The sequence below is a fragment of the Macrosteles quadrilineatus genome, unplaced genomic scaffold (genome assembly GCF_028750875.1).
Source record: "Macrosteles quadrilineatus isolate MER2022 unplaced genomic scaffold, UCM_ALF_1.0 Scaffold_1__1_contigs__length_201487025, whole genome shotgun sequence".
Taxonomy (NCBI): Eukaryota; Metazoa; Arthropoda; class Insecta; order Hemiptera; family Cicadellidae; genus Macrosteles; species Macrosteles quadrilineatus.
The window spans coordinates 93,620,342-93,638,907 of NW_026542594.1; the positions used below are offsets into that span (position 1 = coordinate 93,620,342).

The following is an 18,566-nucleotide window of genomic DNA, read 5'->3' on the forward strand; positions in this document are numbered from 1 at the left end:
GCTCACTCACCTTTGGGTTGGAGCTCGTTCGCTACGCTCACTCACCTTTAGGTTGGAGCTCGTTCGCTGCGCTCACTTGCCTTCGGGTTAGCTCGTTCGCTACGCTAACTCGCCTCCAGGTTGAAGTTCGTTCGCTACGCTCACTCACCTTTTGGTTGCAAATTAGCTGTTGTCATAAATGTAAAAGAAATAATAGTGCTGCACCCTGTTGGTAATCCTTATATGTTGGCATTTTACGCTATGTACAAAAACTCATTATGAATAGACCTAATGATAGGTTTTAATAAACTCTGAAGTCAACATACAAATACAAAATGTAAATAGTAAACAAAGAACAACTGTGAGACGATAAATAAATTCATAAATACAGTAAGGAATAATAACAGTTCATATGTATAAAAATATTATCACATTCTTCCCACCCTAAAACGAGACGTAGTCTTTTAGATAGTAAGGTCTTTGCCGTATACGCTGTGGATGCGTTTTGGAAGGCACTGAACTTGAGTCTTTGCAAGAACTGTTTGCATGTTCAACTGGTACATTCGTGTCACTTAATGTCCCACTAGAATCATTTTCAACTTGTTCTTGATCAAATGAAACCTCCGGTTCTTGAATAACTTGTTCATTTCCACATGTTTCTGGCAATTGGTAGTCTGTTTCTAAAGATGATTGTCCAGGTGCTGGGGCCAGATCTCTTATGGATACTGTCTTCTCTTGTCCATTTGGGAGTTTCACATGAGCATAACCTGGATTTGCTTGAATAAGTTCTACCTCTTCTACAAGTGAGTCATACTTGCTGGGTCTGTTGTGCTTTCTCAACAGCACTGGGCCGGGTTGTGACAGCCAGCTTGGAACTGAACCTCCATAATACGATCTTCTGGGGTGCTTAAACATAAGTTCATGAGGTGTTGTATTGGTTGATGTACATAATAATGATCTTATTGAGTGAAGTGCTTCAGGAAGAACTGATTCCCAATACTTTACGGGTAGGTCTTGGGTTCTGAGGGCAAGCATAACAGTCTTCCATATAGTGCCATTGAATCTCTCTACTTGGCTATTCCCTCTAGGATTATAAGCAGAAGAGTGGCTTGACGCAACACCATGAGTTTGTAAGAAAGACTTTAATTCGTCTGACATTAATGACGTTCCTCGGTCTGAATGAATGAATGAAGGCATACCAAAAATTGTAAACATTTCTTTCAGTTTCTCAATCACGGTACTGGAAGTCATGTCTCTACAGGGGAAAGCAAATGGATATCGTGAATACTCGTCTACAACAGTTAATATGTATTTATTTTGCGTAGCACTTGGAATTGGTCCTTTAAAGTCTAAGTTTAGTCGCTCAAAAGGTGCTGTAGCTTTGATTAACGTACCTTCATATTTACAAAACCTAGGCTTAAGTTCAGCACAAATTCGACATTGAGCTGTAGTACGACGAACTTCTTCCAGTGAAAAAGGTAAGTTTTTCGATCTAATCCAGTGGTAAAATCTTGTCACTCCCGGGTGACACAGGCTCGTGTGGATATCATTTAAGTTTGGACGACCACAAATCGTTCCACACAATCGTGACATGGTGTCTGCAACTCCATTTTCCTTGCCTGGTCGATATACGATATCATACTTGAAACAAGACAGTTCTAAACGCCAACGTTGTATCTTTTCATTCTTTATTTTTCCAAATCTTTTATTGTCAAACATGAAAGAAACTGATCTTTGGTCTGTAATGAGTAGGAATGGCCGGCCAATAAGATAGTGTCTCCACTTCTTAAGAGATTCTACGATTGCTTGAGCTTCTTTTTCAACAGAAGAATGGTTCTTTTCAGATTTTGATAATGTTTTCGAATAAAAAGCTACTGGACGTCCTGCTTGTGACAAGGTTGAGCCGATTGCAAACTCAGATGCATCGGTCTCAACTGTAAATGGTATGTCATTTTGGATTGGGGCTTTAGTTGCAGTTACTATTTCATTTTTCAATTCATTGAAGGAGTTAATTGCTTCTTCTGATAATGGAAAACTTTTAGTCGATGAAAGGGGCTGAATCTTCTCTGAAAAACTCTTGATAAAGTCTGAATAATGAGCGAACATGCCCATGGTTCGACGCAATGATTGGCCATCATGAGGAAGTGGTAGTTTCAAGAGCGGCTGAAGACGGTCTGGATCAGGACGGATTTCGTTCTTTGTTATTACATATCCTAACAGATGGATTTTGTCTTGTGCAAAAGAGCATTTTTCCATGTTCAGAGTTAAGTTGTACTTCTTGGCTACATCAAAAAACTTGTTCAAATTTGTATCATGTTCATCTTTATTCCTCCCTCCAACTGTTACATCGTCCAGGTAAGCTACAGTGCATTCAAGTCCTTCTTTTTGTATGATTGAATCAATTTCTCTTTGGAAACAGGAGACGCCATTCGTAACACCAAAAGGAATTCTGCAAAATTGGTAAAGGCGCCCACAGGCTTCAAATGCTGTATATATTCGTTCTTCATTTTCAATTTGTATTTGATGGTAAGCACTCTTAAGGTCAATAGTGCTAAAAACACTGAACTTTGAAACTTTGTTAACGACATCTTCAACTCTGGGAAGTGGGTAGGCGTCAAGTTGAGTGAATCGATTTATTGTTTGGGAATAATCAATGCACATTCGCTTCTTTTTTGTTTCACCTTTAACTACAAGTACTTGTGCTCTCCAAGGTGAAGTGCTTGGTTCAATGATACCCTCTTTCAACAAGCGTTCAGTTTCTTCTTTTATGAATTTCGAATCTTCTTCTGAATAACGTCGTGACTTAACTGCAATAGGTCTACAGTCAAGAGTTAAGTTTGAAAACAAGTGGACGGGTGCAACCTTAGCTGCTGTAAGTCCGCACACCTTCAGCGTAGGTTTCTTACCCCCAAATGAGACTTCAACGCTTGAGTGTTCCTTGAAAATGTCATGTCCTAAGACAACATCAGCGCATAAGCCGTCTAAAACAAGGAGTTTAGTTTTGTTGTAAATATGACCTTGAATCGACAAATCAACAAGACTGTAGCCAGCTGTAACTGGTTGATAAGAAGTAGAAGCCATAGTAACACTAACGGTGGTTGGAAATATTGTTATTCCCCTCTTTTCTACTAGAGATTTACTAATAAATGTTTCCGAACTACCAGTATCAACTAAGGCATCAGTTTTAATCCCATTTACTTCAATTGTAATAGTAGATTTAGATAAAGATTTAGGTGCAGCTGCACATGTAGCTGGATTTTTGCTGAAAGTTTTTTTAGAGTCAAGTTTTGTAGGAGGTAATGAATTACTTCCTGACTTACAAACCTTCATGAAATGTCCTTTCTTGCCACAAGAATGACAAATATGATTTGCAGCAGGACATTCACTTCTAGTATGTTTTTTACTGGAACCACAGAAATAACATTTCCAGGAAGTGGCTGATAAACAAGTTTCCTCTGCATTATTTGAGGACATGTTACTTTTGACAGATTCTGGTTCTGAAGTAGTAGAATGTTGTATGCAATTTAATTGAGAATGTTGCTTGTTATAATATTCTGATTGATACTGAGCTAATTCCAAAACTCTAGCTTTCTCAAAAGCCTCATTCAAAGTTAATGTTTTATTTTCTAGAAGTCTTTGTCGGATAACTGGGGAAATCAAACCTCTGATAAATGCATCACGAATATAGTCATTTTTATTTTGTTCTGCAGAAACTTGGGAAAAATTACAAGGTTTACTTAAATCTTTCAAAGCTTGTAAATATTGGTCAACTGATTCCCCTGACTTCTGAAAACGAGTTGCTAGAAGATGTCTGGAATAAATCTCATTCTTAGGACGGATATAGAGTTCTTTTAAAATAGCTATAGCTTCATCAAATTTTGTAGCTCCAGAGATGTATTTGTAGACAGATGGACTAATGTGATTAACAAGTAAACGTAGTTTTACCTTTTCATTTGTTGCATTAGAGTCACATTCCTCAAGGAAGTTGGTAAAAGTCTGGTACCAATGCAGCCATTGTTCTTCTGCACCATCACATTCTGGCTCTACATCAAATCGGTCAGGCTTGAGGAGTTTGTCCATGACTTGTGAAAAGAGTTTATTAAATTGAAGTGCAAATAAAACTCATTATGAATAGACCTAATGATAGGTTTTAATAAACTCTGAAGTCAACATACAAATACAAAATGTAAATAGTAAACAAAGAACAACTGTGAGACGATAAATAAATTCATAAATACAGTAAGGAATAATAACAGTTCATATGTATAAAAATATTATCACACCCTAGTAGCACAAACTTATATTAAATACATATGAATAAATATATTTAAAATCTATTTTATATATATCAAGTGTGTATTAATGTCAATTTTATATAATATTTAAAATATATTAAATATATAAAAAATATGTTTTTGAATCTATTAAATATTTAAAAAATATGTTCCAATAATATATTTTAGTGAATAATATTTAAATAAAAAATGTATTTAATATCACTTTCAAACATCCCATGGGGCCTAAACATAAAAACACAAAATAATAAAGATTTAGTATGAAAAGCACAATTATCAGTTGAGTAAATTGATTAAATAGTTCATAAAAACAAATTTTGAAAAAAAAAACTAGATAACATTTTTGTGACCTGGATGGGTCTCGAACTTAGGTCCTCCGACTTATGAGCCTCATACCTTACCTCTGAGCTATCTGCGACTGTTGTTAGTCTTAGTTTTCAAATTGTGGAAGAGTAGCCGACAGTTGCAATGGTTGCAATACTTTAAATATTTTTGATACTACAGTATAATATGATTCTGTTAATCTGTTTTGGCATCAAGTAGTTGAGTTGAATAGTGCTGTAGTGAATAGTGAGTAGTCTCCACGAATACAAATACAGTAAACTACAAAAATTAATTTAAATACTATGACAAATATTATGTAATTTATGACATAAGTAAATCAAATAATTATTTTCAGAACGTCATATACAACCGTAATTCGTTTCTTAAAAGGTCGCCAGTCACTAGCAGCCTTTTCTAGCTAATCATTCGAGATTTCTATGATCACATTCATTGTCAAATATTGCAATAAAAAAATAAACTCCATTAACACTTTTTTCGTTTGACCCACATGTAGCTGTCGAACATGTATACTGCCTCTTAACTCTATAATTTTTTCTTTATGTGCATGATAGAGTGACACCATTCAGAGTATGTATTATTATTTACTTAATTTTAACGCTTTCACAATAGCAATTATCATACAAAAAATGCATGTATAAATTTATAAACACAATGAAAAACAAAAAGATGCAAATTATTTATTTGCCAATTATAATAGATTATATATAATCTACAAATATATTATTATGTTACTAGCTGACCCGGCGAACTTCGTATCGCCTAAGTTATAGGTTTCCCCTAAGACAGACCGATGGAAAGAAAGTACCGTTACGTTTAATTTTCAAGATGATCTCGTTCGCATCGCTCAATCACTCGTTTGCTACGCTAACTCACCTTTAGGTTGGAGCTCGTTCGCTGTGCTCACTTGTTTTCAGGTTAGCTCGTTCGCTACGCCTACTCGCCTCCAGGTTGATGTTCGTTCGCTATGCTCACTCCCCTTTTGGTTAACAAATTAGCTGTTGTCATACATTTAAAAAAGTCATCCCTTTTATTGTTTATAATACAGTACTTTTATAAAGGTTTTTATGTTTTAATATTTAACATTGGAGAATTTAAACGTTGTTAAGTGCACAGGTGTGCTGCGATTGGGGTTTAATACATTTGGACTTATTCATCTTCTCCAGGAAAACGAGAGGACTTATCAAGATCCAGGTCATTTTAATGTATTCACTGGATTGGTGAGAGTGTCTTTAGCTATTAAAATATGTCCTCACTACTTTGTAAATAAAATTACGAACGTTCAAAAAATGCAGTTTTGTGCGATTTTTGTCAAGTTTTCGTCCAATTTTTATCACACAATCGTCTATGAAATAACGAACAGCTGTTTGGATCAAGATTATTTTTTCTAGCTGTACACTGATATATTTACAAATGTTGTTTACAAATACCGCAACCATTTTCGATCACGTTTAGAAAGCAAATCCCAACTAAGTGAGATTAAAAAACGTTTTTCTTACATAACGGATTTAATTAATCGCAAATGCAATAATATAGTGTAACCGTTAATGAAATTAAATAACTAGGCATCATCCAGGTCAGGAACCAGAGATTATTTGTGTATAAAAAAATTGTTCTTGAGTTTTGATAACCAGAAGACCTTGAATCAGTGTTTTATACGGCTGGGAAACTTAAATTTATTAATGATCGTCGCCAATAGCTTAGAAACAATGTTTCCACTCATTGACGGCGCTTTATTGGCGGTTGTGTAAAGTGTAAAGTAAAAAATCACAACTGCAGTGGGTGTGATTGTAACAGAGGTTTACCAGGGGTGCCCACAAGGGGGGGGCTGTGACGCAGTCTGCGTCATTGAAATTCTTGGGGGGGGGGGTTCAAAAAATTAAAATGGGGGGGCTATAGTTAATTGCAACAGTGTTCAACGTGACGGAAATAAAAAATACATTACGAAGTCGCCAGATAGAAAGTCGATTAATTAATGTCAATAGTTATATTATTTCATTCAATTAGTAAAAATAGGATTTACTGATAGTTTAGGATTCGTGTAGGAAGTTATTATTCAAGATTAGTAAGACGTGAGATCTATGAGGGAAGGCACGGAATGGCTCAACTGCTGTGATAGATAAAAGATTGGCACACCCACGTCCAGCTACACCGCGACTTAGCCCAGAACGCTTTGTTGACATAAAGCTAGTTAAAATACAATCAAGTAGCATAGGCCACAATACTTTACACTATTGTTTAGATACAGTACTCGATTACCTGAGTTAAAAGGGAGGGGGTAGTGGGTAATGAAAAATACGGTTAATCCAATATAATATAAAAATACCCCCGCCGCAGCAAACCTGCAGACTAAGCGAATTTCCATTTGCCTGATTGGATTTAGACTTAAATGTATCCTTAAAAATATCACATTTATTCCCTATTTAAATAGAATCAGTTTAACATATACTTAGGTTTGCTGCAACAGGGAGGGTAAAAGTGTTTTTTTATGTAAAATGTTAATAGTTGGTAAGAAATAAAAACATTTTCCAAATTTGGGCAAAATATGTTAATAAACAAGCACACTACAACGGTTTACTTATTCTCCATAAGAATAACATGGGAATTTTCAATTAACAATTTTTTGGAATTTTATCCGTAACCATTAGGCGCATTATAACGCTACAATATACCAAATTATTTGTTTTTTTAAGCTCTACAAAATAGTTTGGAAAGAAATTTCAAAATTTTATGTTTTTTGGGTCAAAAATAGGAAAAACCCATTTTTACCCCATAAAAGCCCCCATAAACCCCTGTTCCCATGGTCCGATCATGCTGGTTCGCGAACTCGTTCGAATAAACGTAGGTTTACACGTTTGTACCAAATTTCATCAAAATCGGATCATTTTTGCTCGAGTTATCGCGCTAACGGACACATATATATATATATATATAAATATATAAATATATATATATATATATATATATATATATATATAAATATATATAAATATATATATATATGAATTTGAACGGATGGTATTTTTGGCCTCTAGGGACCTCAAAACGAAAAAAAAAATCGGTCCCGGGTCCAGGTCTTACCATGAGTACTACGGTAATAGCTTATTCCCTATATGGGAAATTCGCTAATAGATGACAAACCCATTAAAACGCGGTAAGCAGCCATTAACGTCACGATTTGCATTTTTATAAACTAAATTCAATATTGCACAATGATTATTATTGTAACTTACATTTCAAATCATTTATCTTGGTTCGGTTGTACAAACGGCATCGTTTAAAATTATAGCTAACTCAAACGTTTTCTGTGCTCAAACACAACTAATAACTAGCCAAACACTGCCTTGCTATAAATAACGTAAATATTAAAGGAACCTTTAGAAAGTGTTATAAAAGCTACTGCTCATGATAGACAGATAGCCTACCGGTAGGTGCTGTATCACAGCATAGGAGTTGATAGATAAGTAATAAAAAGGTGTAAAATTATATTTAGAGATAATAAAAACACTCTTAAAAAAGAATGTAACGAGAACAATCTTGTTATTCTTTTTCTTTGTTCTTCTGTTCTTTATAAGTTTTTTTATTCAATTCATACACAAATTCAACAAGTCTCCATATTTAGGCCTACTCATTGCCCAATCACAGCCTAACTAAAGTTACCATGGTTACTAATCACAGTTTACTAAGCATTATATCGTCATCATTCCCCAGCTGTTGTATCTGAAATCTGTTGTAACATAGCGCACAGCAGACAGAAGTGTATAACGGAGCAGACGATTGTTGGCGCAAGCGTTGTTTCCATTTAATTTTCATCGAAGGAGCTGTGATGTTTCCAAAGAAAGGGAGAGGGTTTCGTTATATCAAGAAAAAGACGCTGACAAATCGTTAAGCAGAGGTTACGCTATATAGCTATTCTGGCAATAAAAAATTCCTTAAATTGAGGTGATTTATAATACTCTAATTATATTTATATAGAAAGATAAGTTTTCCAGTCCTGTACAACACTGATTCACGTACGGTCTTTTCCCGGTACCTAATCAAAATTCAAGTACAACTTGATATACACAGAATCTCCGGTTCCCGACCTGGATGATGGCTAGTTATTTATTTTTTTAATTTACAGTTACATATTAGTACCCGTGATAAATCAAACCCGTTATTTAAACTAAAGCCACACGGTTAATTATCTCACTTGGTTTTGGATTTGCTTACAAACGTGATCGGAAATGGTTACAAACGTGATCGGAAATGGTTACAAACGTGATCGGAAATGGTTAGGGCCTAAACAGTATTATTCGTAAATTCGTAAACAACGTTTATTTTTGTAAACATATCAGTGACAGCTAGAAAAATGAATCGTTATCAAAATAGCTGTTCGTAATTTCATATATGACGTGTTCTCTTAACAGATTATTAATATTTCATAAATGACGTGTGTTAACGTATGTTTACTAACATGGAGAAAAATACCCCCGCCGCAGCAAACCTGCCGACTAAGCGAATTTCCATTTGTCTGAATTGATTTTCAGTTAAATATATTTTAATAACATTAGGTTTAACGAGTACCTAGGTTTGCTGCTACAAGGAAACTAATAAAGTGTGTTTTTGAGTAAAGTATTGATAGCTTAGTACAAAATAAATAAATTTACCAAGTTTGATCAAAATATATTCATAAACAAGCAAACTACAACATTTGACAATATTCTCTATAAGAATAACATGGGAATTTTAAATTTACAATTTTTTTAATTTTCTCCGTTACTAATAATCGAACAAAAATACTTTTATATACTAAATTATTTGTTTTTTTAAGCTCTTTAAAAAGGTCTAAAGAGAAATTGGGAAATTTTGTGTTTTGAGGGTCAAAAGTGAGAAAACCCAATTTTTACCCCATAAAACCCCCCGTAAAGCCCCGTTCCCATGGTCCGATCGTGCTGGTTCGCGAACTCATTCAAAGTTTATCCCGCTTTACACCTTTAAACCAAATTTAATCAAAATCGAACAAAAATTACTCAAGTTATCGCGTTCACGGACGTATATATATATATGTCTATATATATATATACATATATAAAAATTTGAACGAATAGTGTTTTTGGCCTCTGGGGACATCAAAATGAAAAAGTAAATCGGTCCCGGGTCTAGGTCTTACTGTGCCACCTACGGTAATAGCTACTTCCCTATAGGGAAATTCGCTAAAACTAGAAAAATGACACAAAATTGGGTTTTTAATCGTCCGTTATTTTATTTCCAAAATAGTGAGGCCATGTTTTAATGGCTAAGGATGACACTCCTGTGAATGCAATTAAACCATTAGAATCATAATCGGTACTCTAGTTTTCTTTAGAGTAGGCTGCGTAAAACGCATTCTGGGCCGTGACAGACGGACATAAATTGATATAAGACATGTTTCAACTTCTTCAATGTATAAAACGTAAAAATAAACCAAAACATGTATAATTCTGAGCAATGTATAGACAAAACTATTTATATAAATTAACTAGGTTTGAATTTTTAATATAAAAAAATGTATAAAACTTATTTTAGTTTTACAAATAGTGCTTGGCGGGGAATAATGTTTCTCATTTGTTGTGTACCTCATTTATTGGGGGGGGGGGCTGTTGCTCAATTGGGGGGGGGGGGGTGCGTCATGAGTCTAGGGGGGGATGGGCACCCCTGGGTTTACGGATGATGTTAAACGCGTTTTTCCAATAAATAAGCCGTCATTTCACGGAAAGGACAAGAGCACCTTTGATATAATGAAAATGTCAACCCGAATAGTGTTAAATGGTGAGGTTGAGGTAGTACTTTAAATACTTGTAACCATTGTGGAAAGTAACTTGCAATTTGCAATTACAGGCCTACCTTGGGGCTATGCCTCATAGATCTACAAAGCATTTTAACTGTCAGATAATGTATTTGCGAAGGTTTTTATATATAGTTTTGCCAGCATATCTGAAAATATGAAAACCAACTGCTGTTCTTAATATAAGAAGGTTTCAACTGACTACTATAAGATCCCCGTGCGTAGAACGGGCACACAGCTAGTTATAAATAAATAATACTTTTGGTTGGATAGGCCTATCATGGGTACGAAACATTGCCGTTACACGACCGGGAACAGACTGTCAAAGGCAGCTCGCCGAAACATGTAGCATCTACGAAAATTACAATTTAGAACTGACAACAGAGGTTATAAAACAATGCTTCATTATGCTAAATTATTTGTTTTTTAGGTCTACAAAATGGTTTGGAAATAAATAGCAAAATGTTATGTTTTGAGGGTGAAAGATGAGAAAACCCCAATTTTTACCCCATAAAACCTCCCATAAACCTGTTTCCATAGTCCATAATATGTATATATTTATTATCCGGATATATACGTATATATATCCGTTTGTATAATATATATATATATATATACCGGTATGGTGTTTTTTCTTCTTCTGGGGACCTCAAAACAAAAAAAGTAAATCGGTCCCGGACCAGAACTTCATGAGACCTACGGCAATAGCTTATTCCCTATATGGGATATTCGCTAAATAACAGTCAGTGTTTACTTAAAGTTAAGAGTTTAGAAGAATAGTTGTCGTATAAAAATGCGTATTTTAACTTAACTATACTACATTACTGAAGAATAGAATACTGTATACTTAGAATACAATACTGTATACTTCTTACTTTAATCAATGCCAGGCGAATTGCAACCCGATTGAGTTGCATGGTCTTATTTGAAAATCTACACAATATTAGCAGCAGTCACGAAAATATTCCAGCTGACAACGAGTGATAACGTCCGTCGGTTCGGTCTGTCCTGTCCAAAAGTGTCAAGTCTAGTCTAATCAAATCGTAAACTCGGTGTTGTTAAGTTATGTTTGTTATGGTTATTATTGGTTAAGTATGATCAGCTTTGTGAATGTACGTACAAGCTCCTAGCCTAGGCCAGGCCAAGTGTCAAGACTCATTGATAGTTTAGGGCAAGGCTTTAAATCTGTGTTATAGTTTACATTAGTGATGTCCTGTGAAACCTAAATAAAAGTAATAAAGCGAAGGTGATCGTTATAATCATATATTTTTGTTTTAACTTGTGTGAGTCAGAAACATACAGTAGGCTAGCTGAATCAAATTATTCGAGATAGGCCTATCGACTTGTTATACCTATTCATTCATCAAACATTGAGGTAAGTAGTTCTAAGCCTAAGTTAAACTTATGTTAACTATAACATTGGCAATTAAAAATCATTAGGCATAAGTAGAGATAATTATTATATTTAATAGGCCTAGGCCTGCCTAGGCCACAATAGAGAGCTATTTAAGACTGGACCTATAACTTAGTGTTTTGTGAACTTTTTTGTCTCAGCTGTACGTACAGTTTCTTAACTGGGCTATACTAATATCGATTAAAACTATTGATTTGATTAGTAAACAAATTTTTTCAACAAATTACAGACAAACTAATTACGATACTTCATGCAATTTTTTCATTATCAGTAAGTTTGGTTAGTAGGCTAGTTTAGGTTATGCAAGTTTTATTTTATAATAGGCCTAGATATATTTAAAAATATCAATTATTTATCAATATTTTCAATTCGATAGTTTCAATCGATATTAGCATAGCCCAGTTAAGAAACTGTACCCGCCTTAGCCTATCAGTACTGTAGGTTTAGTGGCATTGAGTACTAATTCCGCAGAGAACCTAGGTAACTTAAGTTACAATAAGTTATACTTGGAGTAAATATTAGCCTTGATTTTTGATTCTTGATTCTTGAGCCTAGTTAGGTTAAACTTATAAATCGTATCGGATACCTTCTTCATGAGTAAGTTACCTTCTTTAACTTATGAGCTTACAAAGAGGTCAAATTTTGTAAATGATATTTTGTGTGTCACTATCATTAACCCATAGGCTGCAAGACCCTGTAAAAGAGTGGCAGGCGGACCACTTCTTGAATACCGTAAGTTAGTCTTATAGGCCTAACAATGAAAAAAAATCAATACATTACACTGTAAAGTACGCGCAAGCAGTCTGGACGCGTGGTTCCTTCTCTACTAACCGTCCTGTAGGCCCTATACATATTTAACCCACCCCCTCCGCCCTGCTTAGCCACGAAGACAGCTGAGCAATCCCAGAGCCGCGGATGTCAGGTGTTTTTGGAAATGAGCAATAAACACTCGGCCTCCTATACCCCGGGCCATAGCGTGGCCGTGCGCCCAGCTAGATTCAACTAAGGTAACTTATATTGAATCCAATTTTTAATCAATAAGTTATTTAACTTTAAGTGATAAGTTATTGAATGAAATTTTAATCTGATAATAAAACTTATGCTAAATTTTGTAGGTTCTCTGTGAAACTGTACCCCTGCCTTTTTGTATGATTTTGACCAGACCTTTCAAATCATTAAGTTCACTCCTAAAATGACTAAATTTAGACTTTGACTCTGTAGGCCTAAATGTGTTGGTAGTAACTTATTTTGAAAAATCTTTAATTTAGGTTAGGCCTATGTTTTTCTATATTCATATTTACTACCTGGAGTGTAGTGAATAAATTAGTTGATTTTGTTAGGCCTACCTACCTTCTTTACTTTGGTTTTCAGTTTATGTAGTTTAATAAGTTCAATAAATTAGAGATTTTAAGTTTTAAGTTAATTTTAGTTATGTAAGTTAGGCATAACTTAACTTACTTTCTCTTAGTTTACAATTTTATATTTTTTATTCATTTTTCAATTTTTTTTAGTATCTGAACTAAAATGAATCGTTATCTCATTGTTGCCACAAAGTCAACAGTGATTCATTACCGCGGGCCGCTGCTGGCGACACTACAGTGAACCTTTCTCTCCCAGACAAATGAGATATGACCTACAACAATGCCGTCGTAAATACCTGGAAATGTTTCCATTTTACTAAACCAAGTAGGCCTAGGCCTACTCTGTCATTGAAAAACGGCGTTTTGTACACTTTAATGTTTATATTAACAAGGTTTGGAGTTGTGGGCACGTAACAGATTTTGACTGCCAAAATATATTATTTCAACCAAGTCAGTAAATGTTTGTAGCACACGTTTTCTTAAATTACTGTAAAACATTAACAGCAATTAAATTTGTAAACAAATAAGTAGGCCTATGTTCTTTACAAGGATAACATGGGAACTTTAAAAGCCACTGGGGCATAGCTCAAGGGACTTTATCTAAAATTTAAGGTCAGTTTGCAAATCTACACTCCTAGACAAACATTTTGGTAGGCCTAAGTTAGGCCTATATAATATGTGGGGTTACGGTAAATCTTAAAACAAAAAAAGCCTTATTGTTCACTAAGTTTCATGTAGCGTATTAATAAGATTATATATTTTATATTAATAGATTTCCTTATAAACTAAAACTAAACAAAATAAAAATCAAATCACAGCTGTCACTACAGACATTGCAGAAGCAACAATGTGTTAGTTGTGCTGTGCCCCCAGGGCTAGAGATATACAAGGGCTAGGCCACGCGAGCTCAGAAAGTGATGCCAGGTGGCTCCCCACCACTCCGCCGCTGTGACGTCACGGCGATACCTCGGTCTCCCGGCACCGTATATCTTTGCCTGTGTGAGCGCTGGTATTACCGCACATTAAGCGTTTATTAAGCTCTATGTTGGACATTTTTTATTAGGTATTAATGTATTTAATAAAAGTAATTGATTTTCCAATAGGATTACGTATAACATCAATTTTAAGTAAAAAATTAACTTTAGTAGATATTTAAGGATGGGAGTGGAATGTAAAGCGATGGCTAAGATTACTGTAGTTGAGTGAAAATTAAAAAACGTACGTTTTCATGTCCCTGGCCTTTTACTTCGTAGATACTGGATTTGTAGTTTATTATTATGTGTTTTTATATTTTTTGGGATGGGGGCAACATGTTACACACATTTATTTAGTTTTAAATAGGTTCTAGGTATTTTTTTCGTATTTTTAAAGTCTCGAAATTCACGACCATGACGTGTCCCTAGGGTACATTTTCCAACTTTCCCGCTGTTTTTAGACTAATTATTCATGCCGAAATATATAAAGCCATATTTTTATGTAATCAATGGTTATTAAACTTACAAAAAAGGAGCATATTATAATTTTATTGTCATTGCAAACTGACTACCATGACAAAATAAGTCTGTCCCTTGATTTGGCGTCACGACCATTTGGGAAAAATTTTCAACTTTGGAGCACGACAGTGGCAAGCCTGGCGTCGGTGGAGTCAGTTGGTTTTAGAGGCTAGTTCGGGGTGTACGTCAGGATTGTAGTGCCGGTCGTTTCGAGTTGAAAGGAGGAATTACAAGATTAATAAAGGAAAGATTGTGTTTTTTGTAATTTTGGTGTGTCCATGACCGTACGTAGTCATTCGATGAAGTAGACATGGTATTAATTTTTGTTTATAAGATATTTAAATTGCTAGATTAACCTAGAAGTCCACTTTGTATCCTCGAACATGAGGTGCAGGGCTACCGCCAGAACAGAGCCAAATAACACATAATTTCACGACCAAAGTTTCACGACCATCGCGGGTTTTTTCACGACCAATCCAGCCTTATGGATTATAGTGTGTTTGGTCGTGACAATAACTTTAATATAATTGTAAATTGAACAGTTTAGTTCAATTGAAACACATATTTTTATTATAACTAACAGTATAATTGAAGGATTGTTTAGAAAGATTTAGATTATTTCAGACAATTCACAACCATCCCTTGTCCCTGACCATCACGTTTATGATTTCTATCATAAAAATTTCAAAAATTAAAATATTGTCATATTTCAATGTTTTATACACAAAAGAAGCACACCTATATACAAACATAATTCGGAGTTATACAAACTTAAAAAGATTTTATTGGCTTTTTTTAAATTTTTTTGAGTTTTTTAATTTTTTTCTAGAAAGACCAAATATACCAAAAGCTCAGTGACCTTTTTATTGTATAATGGTCATAAAAGTAAATTAGTTTATAGCAAAACATAGTTATAAAAATAATATTAACTATTTTTAATATTCATTTAAACGTCCGTTATGGTCGTGACAGGATTTTGTGTTTTTCCACTAAAGATGCTCTTTTTTAAAAAAAACTACCAAAGATATTGCGTTACCATGGACATTTTATGAAACTTCAAATGTTAATGAAATAAAAAAACTAATAAAAGTTTTGAAAAAAGGGGAAAAAATTTTGCAAAGTGCTTTTCCTGAAAACGTACGTTTTTAAATTTTCACTCAGTTATTGATCCAATGCATTAAAGTTACTGTGTAATATCTGTGTTCGTATTGCTCGAATGTATCTTAATGTATGGATTGTTAATTGTATTTATTTATTACTTATTCATACCTTTTAGGATTCATTGAGGTTATATAAAATACATTGAGGTTGTATAAAAATACATTACCTAAGTTATAGCCTACTTAGTATTTTGTAACTTTTACAGGAAGGAAAATAATTTCAATTAATCAATTACATTTTTTGATCTGTTGGTTTAGTTTATATGAATTTTTGAAAATATGACTGCAAAATCGCCAAAAATGCCTTGCCACTACAGAGTTCGCCCATTGCAAGTTGGAGGGTTAACGAAACCCGCTTTAAAAATCACACTATAAAACTACATTATTATAAACACAATTATTAATATGCGCGTAGATGCCGGGCGACATACGCACTGCCGTGCTAGGCTACCGTCGCGCATCGCGCTACGTCACTGAGGAGGGGCGGGGGAGGTTAAGTAGGATCAGGCGGCGACTGCTAACATCAAAGGAGTGAGCCAGCCCTTGTATATCTCTAGCCCTGGCTGGGCCCCTATCTCTTTACTTGGCTGCATGATAATTAAGGTGTGTAGTGAACCCATGCCATTTGTTTCAAAGCTGCTCCTCCCTGAGTCTTGTGTATATTGGTTGGCTGAGTTTTTTTACATGAACATAATTTTTGTTTTCTAGCTTAGTTTGTTAGATTCCATTTTGTAGCCCGGAACTGCTTAATTTAGACTAAATTAAAAGTTAAGCTTAGTTTGTTAAATAATGCTGCAATTTGACAAAAAATATAGTTCATTACACGGGCAAAGAGTGTTTTTTCAACCTCGCTCATTTTCTGACCTCAGCTTTGCCTCAATTGTAAAACTTGAGCTCAGGTCAAAAAGAGCCACTTAACGCCTTAGTGATGAAATATACTATTGTTAAGCTTATTTTGTTAATAATTGAAAGATGTTAATCGTAAACTTGTACCGGTAATGAAAGATGGACAAACTAAAACTTAAAACTCCATATTTTCAACAAACTTTGGCCACAATCCACTGTCTAATTTCAGTAGGCTACATACTTGTTAAAAGATGATTAGCTTCTCCAGTGATAGCAGTAGCATAACTTTAAGGCTATCATTCTTCCAAAACTGTCTTGAATTGAAGTTGTTCTGATCAACGTCTTCAAAGTCAAAATGCTTATGACAGAACAATTGTAGCTCTTTAGTCAGCCATTGTGATGATATTATGGTACTAAATTAATGTTTCCAGCTTATGGAATTCAAGGCTCAGTAGAAGCCTGTTGCAGCATTTATTTCCTTTACAAATTCTTCAAGGCCTATTTTAGCAATGAAGGAAATAATAAGCTAGGCCTATATTTCATATTGTCATGCCATAATATACTGTAGATGAAAATTGTCTATTATTTTTTTTTTTTATGCATGTCGTCAGTTTTCACAGTCATAGTTTAGAGAACCTACGGTACCTTAACTCTTTACCTTAACTCCAACATTTATGCTCGAGCAAGGGTTCAAAACGATCAACTGTAGCCATTGTGACTATGATATGAAATTAGAATAAAATACTACAGTATTGATACATCTTCCATAAAATATCTGATTTCTGCTAGTATATTCTAATATTGACTTAAAAGGTAAAACTTCATTGTAATCTATTTTTAGAAGTACAGGAACTTTGGAATCACAGAATCATTCATTCTGTGGATTTTGTCACAGCATATTTAATGACACACAAGTGTAATAAATTGTTAAGCCCATGGAGTGATAAATTTTATTTATTGTTTCATGTCAATTTTTTTAATTTAGTTACAATTTACTTTACAGAATGCCAAGTTCTATGCTCTTTGCTGTCAACAATGATGGGAAAATATTTGGATTATCAACTAATGGAACAAAGTGGAGAGAATTTCAGTACTTAGGATTGGATTTCAAACAGGTTTCTGCAGTCCCTAATTTCCTTTGGGCTGTTGGAAGTGACAGACAGATATATGTCCATGTTCACGGCTTAGACATTCCCATTCGGATAAAAGAAGAATCTTATGAAAACCAGGTACCCTATGACTTTTTTCAAATCATATACTCTCCTGGACAGATATTCTTCAGAACCCATACTTTATACATAAGTTGATAGGCGATCCCAGAAGCCAAGAACACTGTTAACATTGTTTATATTTATTTTATACCCAATGACTTAAGTGTATTATAAAGCCTTTCCTAGATTGGTCAGAGGATTTCAGCCAATGTTGCATGCACATAAAGCTCAGTCCACACGTTTGTTTGTGCAAATAAGTGCGCAAACCTGATGTGACAAGCCGAGACCATCCACATGCTCAGTTCTAGCCTCAGATCTTGAAGCTAAAATGTGGATTAACGTCCACACTAGTGAGTACTACGACTATCCACAGTGCTATCCTGATAATTAGACCAATTCTTTAATTACAAGGCAAAAATGTGGTTTGGATTCCACTATAAACTGTCCCTTAGTTGGCATTGGCTGTAAACTGTAAACTTATGTTCCCAGTGGCGTACTGTCATAGTTGGGGGCCTGGGGCGGCTTAGATGAGAGGGCCTTTTTTACATACATATATATACAAGTGAAATAATAAATACCATAGTAGGCCTAACCCTGTTTAAAATCATTTTATGTTTAAAATTATTTTAAACAGGGTACCATGGTGTTTTTTTTAAGTA

General features: G+C 34.6%; 2 protein-coding genes across 2 annotated transcripts in view; one reads left to right on the forward strand and one right to left on the reverse strand.

Annotated features, from left to right (window-relative positions):
• Positions 1 to 423: 423 nt before the first annotated feature.
• LOC128998974 (uncharacterized) lies at positions 424 to 3,060 on the reverse strand. The gene has a single exon (XM_054425333.1). The coding sequence runs from the start codon at positions 3,058 to 3,060 to the stop codon at positions 424 to 426; it is 2,637 nt and encodes an 878-aa protein (XP_054281308.1).
• Positions 3,061 to 11,464: 8,404 nt separating this feature from the next.
• LOC128998982 (tectonin beta-propeller repeat-containing protein-like) overlaps positions 11,465 to 18,566 on the forward strand; it is a 113,308-nt gene continuing 106,206 nt past the window's right edge. Inside the window, exons 1-2 of the mRNA XM_054425342.1 lie at positions 11,465 to 11,797; positions 17,700 to 17,925. Coding sequence (XP_054281317.1) covers positions 17,701 to 17,925 — 225 coding nt within the window. The 5' untranslated portion in view covers positions 11,465 to 11,797; position 17,700. The remainder of the gene's footprint in view (positions 11,798 to 17,699; positions 17,926 to 18,566) is intronic.